Source organism: Oryzias melastigma, linkage group LG16 (genome assembly GCF_002922805.2).
Source record: "Oryzias melastigma strain HK-1 linkage group LG16, ASM292280v2, whole genome shotgun sequence".
Taxonomy (NCBI): domain Eukaryota; kingdom Metazoa; phylum Chordata; class Actinopteri; order Beloniformes; family Adrianichthyidae; genus Oryzias; species Oryzias melastigma.
Window position 1 is genome coordinate 24075753 of NC_050527.1, and position 10800 is coordinate 24086552.

Consider the following 10800-nt stretch of genomic DNA (forward strand, 5'->3'; position numbering starts at 1 on the left):
TCAACATATACACCGTAAAATACTGTAGCTTATTAACTTTTCTGTACTGGACTTCACAGAATACAGTGGATCTGGATGCAGGACAAAGAGCTTAAACTTCATCCCAAACAGTTTCCTGCAGTGGGTTTTGATCCAGTACCTGCTGTATGGAGTACAGCTTGATCCCGGTACTGCGGTCCCAGATGCAGATGAGGTCATCCAGGCCTGAGCTGATGACACAAGAGGTAGTGCAGACCAGTGACGTGACGTCGCCGCGGTGACCATACACGTGGCTGACACGGCTGCCGGTCAGGACGTCCCACAGGCAGATGGCGCCGTCCTGCCCACCACTCGCCAGAACCATTGTCTGGAGAAAGAAAAACAAATTCAATTTCACTATTGGTTATTTCAATCTGACTTTTCTAAACTAAAAGAACATCTAAGGGGTGGAGAAGTGACCTGGTCGATGTAGATGGCGGTGATTCCTCCAGAGTGACCCTGCAGGGTGAAGAGGCAGCACGAGTCCTCCAGGCGATAGACCTGACCGATTAATGAAGAAACATCCAACAGTTACAGCTGTAGAGCTGCATTTACTGCACAAACACTGATCTATTCACAACTTCATTCATATTTTAAAAGTTGGTTTTGAAACTAATTCGAACATAAATGAAATATAATTTGCACATGACGAAAAACAAGAATTACGCTAAAAGTAAAAATCATGATTTATTGATCGTCATGTGTGAACTCAGGCTTTCCGGCGCCGTCGGAGTTTGTTACCCGGACTGTGTGGTCCTGGCTGCCGGTGACCACCCTGCCGGCAGCCGCTCGCAGCACCGTGATGGGCTTCTGGTGAGCGCACTGCACGGAGCGCGTCAGCTGGCAGCTGATCACATCCTCGCTGCTGTAACAGGGAGACGGAGGCATGCTTCCTCGCCCGGGGGCTCCTGCAGCGGGACGAGCACAAGATTGAGTTTTTCTCTACCAACATTCAGACTTTCTTCAATAATTCTCATCATTTTCACAAACAGACAGTCGAGAAGCATCAATGGAAAAATAAACATACAGGATCCAACATGTCCAAAGAGAACATAATTGTAAATAGAACTGAAGATATCTCAATCTCTCTGAGACAATTCTATACAGTCATTTAAGCTGCTTCAACTCTACAGAAAGTCTTTAAGTGAGTTTCTTAATTTTCGTTGTGTACAAAAACAGTTTGAGTGAGTTAAATAAAGTTATTCGTAGGGCAGTTTTCTGCTCAAAGTGCTTCATGTAAAATATTTTCTAAATTTAAAAATGAAAAAGCAAAAACAATGCCCATCCACACGCACACAACTTAAAAAAAAAGCTCAACATGAGACACTGAAGAGATGCGAAATAGAAATTTAGCTTGATGCTAAGCGGGGAAACAACAAAAATGATGAGAATTATGACAACCTTTAAACAAATAGAGCAAACGTTCCTTGTGTGAACGTTATGGAACAAACAACAGGAGAAGAGTCTCACCTCTGTACTGCAGCAGAGCAAGAGGTTTGTTGATCTCCACTGTGAAGAAATCCAAGGATCCGTTGAGACGAGCTGCTACAATTCTGATGAAAGTGAGATTCACACACTGATGAACAACAAACATAAACTCCTCAGTGCCAGCGACAACCATGACTTAGTTTTCCCCTAAGAGAGAACAATATAATTGTGGCTTTATTTTTTTTTATTATTAAATGCTTTCTTGTGCCTATAAATACATAGATTTTACATTTAGACTAAAGTACTTCTGTCTTCGTTATGATAAAAGATAAACAGCAGATGCAGTAACAGACATTTGAATAAAGGGGGAGGAGTTTGTTGCTGTGCAGGTGTTCTACCTGTTGTTCAGGAAGGCCAGAGCTGTGATTCCAGAGACTCCGTCCTCATTTCTGCATCGCAGAGACCCTTCAACTGCATCCCACAACTGCAACACAGATAACATGCATCAACCACGATGTTAAACATACGCTGTGCTAAAATGCTTTAAAGACCCACTCCAATGAAAATGTGTGTTTTTGGTGTTTTTAACACGTTCTTGTAGCATTCTTCTTGTGATGGATGAAAGAATTTAAGATTAAAACTTTGTTTCGGCGTATTTCTTTAATCAAATCGTGATGGATCAGGAGCAGATGAAAATCTGTGGTTTAAAAAAGTTCAAGTTAATGACACAGAACCTGCTAAAGTCTCCCTGCTCCTCTGCAATTCTAAATCCTCCACTTGCAGACAAATAGATCCATTAACGTCCTCATTTTCCTCATCTGAGCTGGAATCTGGCTCTAAACTGGACGGTTGGATAGCGCCAATATTGGTCGTCATTTTTTTTGTTAACTTGGAGTTGTGAGGAGCTTTATGCTAGCTGGAGAGAGTGTAAACAAAGGGATGCTGGGATATCAACGTAAGATTACTTCTGTACCATAAACCAGAGATGAATTTCTAATGAGCTCCTGCTGCTCTGCATAACATTTGTATTAAAAAACAAAACAAACGGTGTGATTTTAGGAAAAAACATAAAAAAAAAAAAAAATACAATAGAAATAAAAACACAGTTGGAGAGGGACTTTAACCAGAATGACGGGTTTTAATGAGACCTGAAGACTTTTATTTCTTTGCTGGATTTTGGTTTTAGTATCTCCTCAAAAATGCTGTGAACAAACATCTAATTTAAGTTTAAATTATGGTCAATATCTATCAGTTGGAAAATCCTTTTGATGCAATTTAAGGATAAATTACGGTAAAATTTGCAGTTTGATTTGATTCTGCTGGGTGAGACAAAAAATATAATTTCTTATAACTTTCTTAATAACAGATTTTTACTTTAATTTATTAGCTTAAGATTTTTTTTAATCCCTTGTTTTTGTAATAATAAGTTCTATCTTTTCGCTGTTTTTGTCATATGAAATATTATTGAAGGTTTTTTTCAGTTATTTGTTTTAACAAAACACAATTTGTTTCCGAAATATACAAAAATATTTGATTTTGAATGGAAATACTTTTGACTAAAAATAAAATTTAAACAAAGGTAGGGCCTTGATGAATTCTACTGTCTAATAGATTCCTTTCTGCTGCAGAAGTGTGAATAAAGCGAACTATAATGAAGAGATGCTTTCAGAGACGCCGTGCGAGTTTCTCCGTACCTCCAGTTTGCCGCTGCTCCTCCCTGCGGCGATCAGGTTTCCTCTCAGCTCCATGGCCCACACAGAGCTCTCCCAGTCTGCAGCCGCCTGAGGCCCGGCTCCGGAGCTTCTCTCATGGCACAAGGCCCCGCCTCCATCGCCAATGCTGAGTCTCCTTTGAGGCTGAGCGGCTGAGGATGGCGAGGAAGACGCAGAGGAGGGACACGGGTAGCTGGACGGCGATGGCGGCTCGTGCTCTATGTACGCACGCTCCACCAGACTGCCGTAGTCAAAGCCGTCTTTGGGGGGGGTGGACAGGTGAGACGGGGGCTGGGAGGTGAAGTTGGTGTCAATGAGAGGAGTCAGATCGGGCTGGTCGGTGAAAAGAGCCACCCTGGAGGGCGAGGCGCGGCGCCGCAGCGGGAAATAGTCTTCTTCTGTCAAGTTCTCCCCACTCATGGAGGGATCCCGACTTTCAAAACCTAAACCTTCAGGTTCTCCGCTCAAACCATCCAAACCTTCACGCTGCTCCCAGCAGCAACTGCTGCTGCTCCGCCTCAGCCTGGTGGAGACAAAACTTTATTAGCTCTAGAGGCTGCCACAGGTTTACAGTTTTCAAATAGTAAAATAACTCAGATAACTAATCAGAGTTTAAAAAAAGTAACACTACTTTTACTGCAGAACCAGTACTTTCAACAGCAACATCGTTTCCAGGAGTGAAATAGACTAAGAGCACACAAGAAAAAAAAACAAGATCACAGCACGTCTTTTTATCTAGTTTCTAATTTAAATTTCTTATTACACTTTATATAAGACAAAACTAAGTTCCTAGTAATTTTTTGAAAAATAGCACAACTTGTTTTAACCCATAAGGACCCTGACCCATTTTTCCTTAAAAATAAATTTACCACAAACCACAACTCATTTTTGATATTTTTCTGTTACAATGATGTCACCATGCTATGACGGAATATTACGGCCACCAAAAAAAAAATAAAAAAGTAATATTACTAGAATTTGATCTTGTAAATTTACAACTTTTTTTTTTCTCTCAAGTTGTAGATGTACGACTTTTAAAATTGTAAATTTACAACTTTAAAACACGTAAATGTACAAAAAAAGTTAGAAATGTAGCCTTTGATATTTACAGTCATAAATATACAACTTTATTTTCATAATTTAACTGTTACAATATTTTTCTCATAAGTTTACTTCTTTAAAGTTGTAAAAAGGATTTTTTTTGCTTGTAAAATGGCCCTAATACTCCAATGTACCATGGGTTCTCCTGGGTTAAGATAATACATTTTAAATATCTTGTTGAGTAGTTAGATCTTGAAAACATTTTATTTTTAGTTAGATCTTGAAAACATTTTATTTTCACCAAGTATCTCTAAAAAAATATGTTTTTTGTTTTACTTTACATAATATTTTTAAGCAAAAGTTTTATTTGGGATGGTTTTGTTTCAGTTGCTGTTTGGTTTAGGGAAAATGGAAAGTGTTATTTGTCTCCTAACATATATTTAACAACAGCAGGGTGGATGTTAGAAAATAAACATACATTTACACATCATTTTTCAGACAAATTTGTTTTAAAATATGTGATTTGTCTGACTTCAATGTGTTTATGGTCTAGAAATAAGAGTATTTGGACACTTGGTAGCACTTAAAATAGGATATATTTGGGGGAAGTAAGCAATGCAATTATTAAAAGAGAAATACACCTAAATATGAGTCTTTATAGCTAATTTTAGGATTTAATTCCATCTTAAAATGACAGGACACCACAATTTACTTTAAGAAATCTCACCAACATAAATTCTATGATTTTCATTGGCAATTATTTTCACTTTTAATCCTTAATAGTCTGGGACCTTTTTGAGTATTTTTTTCTTTACAATTTGCTTAATTGGTTTATTTAAAAAATGCTTGATATTCAACTTTTTAGTAATATCCAAGCTTTTTAAATATATTTCTGATTATATTACTATAATTCTAAAATGAAACAGAAATGTCCTTAAAAAATTCAAATGGTAAATTCTGTCATTTTTTTTGCAAACAGTTTTTATGTTTTAAAACAAAAGATCAAACATGTGGAGAAAAATAAAATAGAAAGACAAGGAAAGACGAGGCGAAAACAATGTGAAAAATGTCTTTAAAAAAATTGGGTGAAGCTTCAATAAACCACATACGTATGATTGTTTAAAACCAAATCTTTCAAAGCTAAATACTTTTTGAAAACTTAATAATAAAGCTAATTTGGGGGTTCACTTTCACTCCCGTGTCATTATAAACAGACAAACTCACTAAGTTAAGGGACAGCTAAGGGTTAACACGGGAGAAAACATTTTGTGTTCTATATTTTTAACTTGTTTGAAGAAATAGATTTTTTAAAGTAAAAAATTGTGATGCTTCAGATGTGCAAACATGCAGGATCTCTCACCACTGCTTTGGGATGACGGTCAGGCAGTCTCCTGTCTGGGCGTCCCAAACCCGGATCTGTCCAGCCAGGCAGCAGCTGGCCAGCAGCATCCCGTCACTGGCCAGACACTCGATGTCCTGCAGGACAGAAAACCACAACATGCTCCAAACACAGGGTAACCTGGGTTCTGTGTCTTTTTAAAGAAAGCTGTGCGTCTCCTCTCACCATACTGTGGCCTCTCAACAGGAGGGGGGAGATCTCGCTGACAGGCGGAGAATAACCGTAGTCGTCACATGGCAGGTCTCCTCGCCGCCGGCGTCCGTGAGGGACGCCATTTTGGCCATAGTTACGAGGGCACAGAACCCGGTAGAGACAGAAGAGGAGAAGAACCAGCAGAACGCCTGCAGCCAGACCCAGAGCTGCCACCCTGGAGAGCAGAGGACCAGAACGAGGTTTTAATCAGCAGTCTCAAAAAACTGATGAATGTAGACCACAATGCATTGTGTTTGAAGGATTTTTCATTAAAAAAAAGTATGTACATTTATTTTTTATTAATAATCCCAGTTTTCTGCATTAGAAGACATTGAATTCATAAGAAGTCTACATAAAATTTTTATATTAAGTTCTTACTTCGACAAATAGGTGACATCATATTTGTTGTTTTTAAAAAAGCAGTGAGGATGTCTCCAAAATGCGTTTACAAATCAAGGAATCCAGGGCTTTACATACGTTTGGTTTGTTGCATTTTGATGAAGATTTCTTCTCCACTCATACTGTCTGCCTCAAAACTATTCACATGCAGCTTTTATTATCATGAAGTCTTCTGGACAAAACAACAAATACTATCTGTGTCTCACAACAGAGCAACACAGTCGTTCTTTAGCAAAATAATCAGCAAATGTTGGATGGAACCACCTGACCAAACAACATCTGCCTCCTTCGCTTTCCTCTGAGGAATGTCGAGTTGATGCACAGATAAAATCTGTCAAACAGTTGCGACTTTCTCAGTCGAAAAATAACTTCCTTAAAGCTGACTCAAACCTGGGAGTTTTTTCACCATCAGACATTTATGCTAAAAGTCTGAAAAACAGTTATGAGAAAAAGATATTTTTCAATCTGAGGGGGTTTATTAAATGAAGGGACGTCAGAACAACAAACAGAAGATCCTGAATTTCTACATTTGTGCTCATGAACCTCATGGCCTCACTTTCTAAAGGGACATTTCCCAGGAGGCCACAGATACAGAGGGAACTCTTCCAAAACTCTGAACCTTCAAGTGGACCCGTTTAAACCCATCTTCAAAGGAAATCAAATCTGACCTTGGATCAGATAAACCCTGTTCACCTCTGCATGGTGCTGCAGAAAATAAACAGAAAGAAGCCCAGCGTGTAGAGCTATAACCACAGGAGGAAGAACAAGCGAATATCACGTAACACCTGTTTTAACGAGTTACATACACAGAAACACAACTGCAGGGTCAGTGAGGCAACATAGATATTAAAAGAAATACTAAACTTTGGCAATAAGGGGACACAAAAGAGATAAAAACCTGCTTTCTTAAATGCCAGCAAAGTGCGGTCTGTGTCCTTCAATGTTGTATAGTTTGCAGATTATCTGCCTCCAACATCTTTATGGTGCTGGCCTTCAAACTATCTTTGTCTGCCTCTTTCCAGCAGAGAAGGTCGTGACCCTGACCCAATTACAGTCACCGGCCTTTGAATCTGCTGTCCAAAGATGAAAGAAAGAGCTTCCACTTGGATGAGCTGCAGTCACGGGGACGCTCCACGGCTTTACATAACGCAGGACAATGAAAACTACGCTCCAGAATTTGGGTTTGATGGTAATTAGAGTGATTAACGAAGGCTGAACATCGTCATGTGTGAAACAAAGACGGACTCGCGTTGTTCACAGAATTCTGCCACTAGTTTGAATTTATTTCAAATTTTTTTACATAATTTATTTGTCAAATTGTCAACTTATCAGGCAATTTTAATAAAGATGGAATTTTTTTTTGTAAAATATTAATTCCTACAACAAAAACCCACACAAAAAATATTTTCCTTTGAAATATTACAGAAAATCTCTTAAAAGGGAATTCATAAATGAGTTTAGTAAACAGATTTTGCTGTTCGAAATACATTTTTCTTTTAATCCATCCCTATGACTTCTCATGCAAATGTTTTTAAATAGACAGCTACCCAAAGCTACAGCAAGGCTTGTAAAAATGCAACGGCCACCTCCTGATTGCAAATGCAGCCGTACGGCCATCTACAAAAATCACTGAAAAATCTGCATTTATGTTGCTGCGCAGTTGTATTTGGGGAGATGTGACTGTAGTCTTAGCCGTCAGTGTAAGCAAATATTGAAACTCTGAACTTCTGGAACATTTGAAAGTTCTGGACTCTCAAAGTAAAAACTAGTGAATATTGTGAAGTCCGGCAACGCAACCACGAAAGGGGCAAAGCGGCCAAGAAGACGAATGAACTGAAAGTTGAAGGTCTCCACCAACATCTTGTTTGGCCTCCACTTCTGTACCAGAATGTTTGTGTGCTGTGGCTCACTTCTCTGTGGGACTTTTTCTAACCAAGGTCTAACTGTCAACAAAGTTTTTAACTAAACTTAAGGTTGGAGCAGTTAAAAACCTAAAATGTAAAAATAAATAAATAAATGATTAACATCTATAAATTCCACAAATTCAAAAATATCCAGTGCAAACTTCAGAAGCAGCTGATCCCAGATCAGATCTTAGCTATAATGTCTATCACACTTTTCCTATTAGATGAAGTTGAGTTGATGTAATTATGCAGAAATGTGATCCTATTAAACATAATTCCAGTGAAAAGTTTGTAGACATATTTGATCTCGAAATCCTACAAATAACTTGGAAACACACAGCAGAAAAAAGGTCTATGTGTGTACTGACTTGTAGAGCGTGAGGTCCGTCTGTACATCTGCAGAAACCTTGGGGATTGGTGGGGGGCGGTGTCTCGTGTCATCAGGGTGGCGCGTCTCAATGGCCTCCTGGGGGCTCAGGTGAACTGTGACTGGAATCACAGGTAAGATGCTGATGTATCTAAAAACAGAGCAAATAAAAAGGAACAGGAAAAGACCGTTTTACTTTCAAAATAAAAGCACAATCAAGTTTCTTCAGACTTGTGTCTGTCAAATGATGATATGACTCGTCTGCTACTGCATTGAATCCAAGAACAATTTCTTCTGATCTTTTAAAGTACATTTTATCTTTTTTGTTTGTTCGTTTTGGGTAGAAGTAAAAAAATAAAAAGATAAAAAAAGATAAAATAAAATTGTAAAAAGTGTCCAAATTTGATCCGGTAGGTTATCTTTGGTTAAAGGGAATTATTCAGAATGTGTGCTGCCAAATAAAATAAAAACTGTTCATCTTATGCAAGTTAAAATGTTGCAACATTTCAAAAAGAAGAAACTCTGGCATCTCAACTACAAAAATGACTACCAACTTTTGGCTTAAAAAAACACACACATTTAACTTCTTAAACAGGTGGATCTTATCAGTTCATGTCCAAACCTCCCTGAACATTTTGTAGTTCAAGTTCACAAGAACATTTACAGTTTTATCTAGCACTGTCCTCCAGAGCGATGAAGAGGTTCATCTGATGAAAAACATGTGCATTTCCACATAGAGATAAGATCAGAATTTGAGTTTGTATGTAAATACAACCACCCAATCTTTTACTGCATCAACTTTATCTCTTAAAATATGCCCTGAAAAGCAAAAAAGAAAACTTTCTTTCACCAGCAGGACTCACCGTTTTGCTAAAGTGATGTTATAATAGCTGAAGAGTGAGGGCCAGTGCCTGAAGGACAGCCTCCTCCAGCCCTCCTCGTCCTCGGCCCCCCAGGTGATTTGAGGGACTGAATGTGAAAGCGGGGGCAGAGGCAGGTGACCCTGTGACTGGTTCTCTGGTACGGGAGTCGGATCTGGAGCGGGGTGAATGCTCAAGGTACTGGTGGGATCTCCAGCTCCAAAAACTGGAGCCACAGCCAGGTGAGGGGATAACCCTGACACGCCGGGGTCTCCCAGGGGGCTTTGCTCGGACACCTGTGCAGCCAGGTAAGTTCGGATTCCAGCAGGATCGGTGTAGACGAGGATTCCAATCCAGATTACAGTGCCAGCCTGTACACAGAGGTTACTTTAAGTCATCGTTCATATTTGTAGCACCAGACGTTCAAAAAGACATACACTATCCAATAATTCATGTATCTGTTACAGAGAACCAGCTCTGAGATGAGGACTGGTGTTGGTTTATGAAGGTATACAAACAAAGGATGGTTACCATCAGTCAGGAGAATTCTGTCTCACCATGATGATGCGCTGAGCCAGACGAGTGCGGGCCAGAAAGTACACCACGCGCAGCCTCTTGGGGAGCCTGAGGTTCCTAAAGGCTGGGGTCTGCAGGGTGATGGTGTGGGGCGAGGGCCGTGGAGGAGGCGGAGCCTCTCGTGTTCGAAGGGGAACCGGTTTGGGTTGAGGGAGACCAGCTTCAGCCGGCAGGCGGCGGTTCAGGTCGGCCAGCTGGTGGAGAAGATTCATGCAACTTACAGCACTTTGCTCAAAAGGAAAAAGAAAACTATTTCATATAATAAATCACCTAAATATAATAATAAACAAAGCAATAAGCACAGACGGATGCTGCCTTTTGGTCAGGAGTTTCTTTAAAAAAGATGTTTTTCATCTCAATTGGAATATCTTGGCTAAATAAATCTTAAAAATAAATAATTAAAATCCATAGATCCACAAGACCCCACATGAAATAGTTAACATGTTAAAAAAAGAATCATTTTTAAATGTGGTTTAGCAAAAATTAATTTTCAAACTTTTTGTCTTTGAGCAGCTTCTGTAAAACAGCAGCTGAAGCACAAAATACAGATAAAAAAGAGAGTAGCAGAAGTGTGAAACTGTATTCTACAAGCTTCTGCATGTAAATCAAAACATTGGATTGTTTTTAAAGTGGAAATATCTGGATTATAGATTTAGTCTGAGCTCATGTGATAAACAATAATCTGAGAACTTTCAATGGATCCCCGACCACAACCTGACCATAAATAACTACATTTAAAAGTTTTAATAATATACAAATTTTAACACATAAAAAACTGTCTGTATTTTAAAAAGGCAAAACTGTAAACATGCTAATGCAGAACAGTATTTTTCATTGGTAAACTGTTCAGCACCTTCTACTTGCAACACCACGTCTGGAGACACTTCCTGTATATTTCCAAATA

The 10800-nt window shown here is 39.0% G+C and overlaps 1 protein-coding gene across 3 annotated transcripts in view; it reads right to left on the reverse strand.

Annotated features, from left to right (window-relative positions):
• The window catches only part of LOC112136617 (SREBF chaperone), a 32910-nt gene that overhangs the window by 1771 nt on the left and 20339 nt on the right, over positions 1–10800 (reverse strand). For all 3 annotated transcript variants that reach the window (XM_024258439.2, XM_024258438.2, XM_024258437.2), the window contains exons 12-22: positions 9878–10090; positions 9324–9691; positions 8462–8611; positions 5764–5965; positions 5560–5675; positions 3141–3681; positions 1845–1930; positions 1489–1571; positions 760–926; positions 439–519; positions 140–346 (exon numbers count right to left, since the gene is read on the reverse strand). In XM_024258439.2, the coding sequence (XP_024114207.1) occupies positions 140–346; positions 439–519; positions 760–926; positions 1489–1571; positions 1845–1930; positions 3141–3681; positions 5560–5675; positions 5764–5965; positions 8462–8611; positions 9324–9691; positions 9878–10090 (2214 nt within the window). The remainder of the gene's footprint in view (positions 1–139; positions 347–438; positions 520–759; positions 927–1488; positions 1572–1844; positions 1931–3140; positions 3682–5559; positions 5676–5763; positions 5966–8461; positions 8612–9323; positions 9692–9877; positions 10091–10800) is intronic.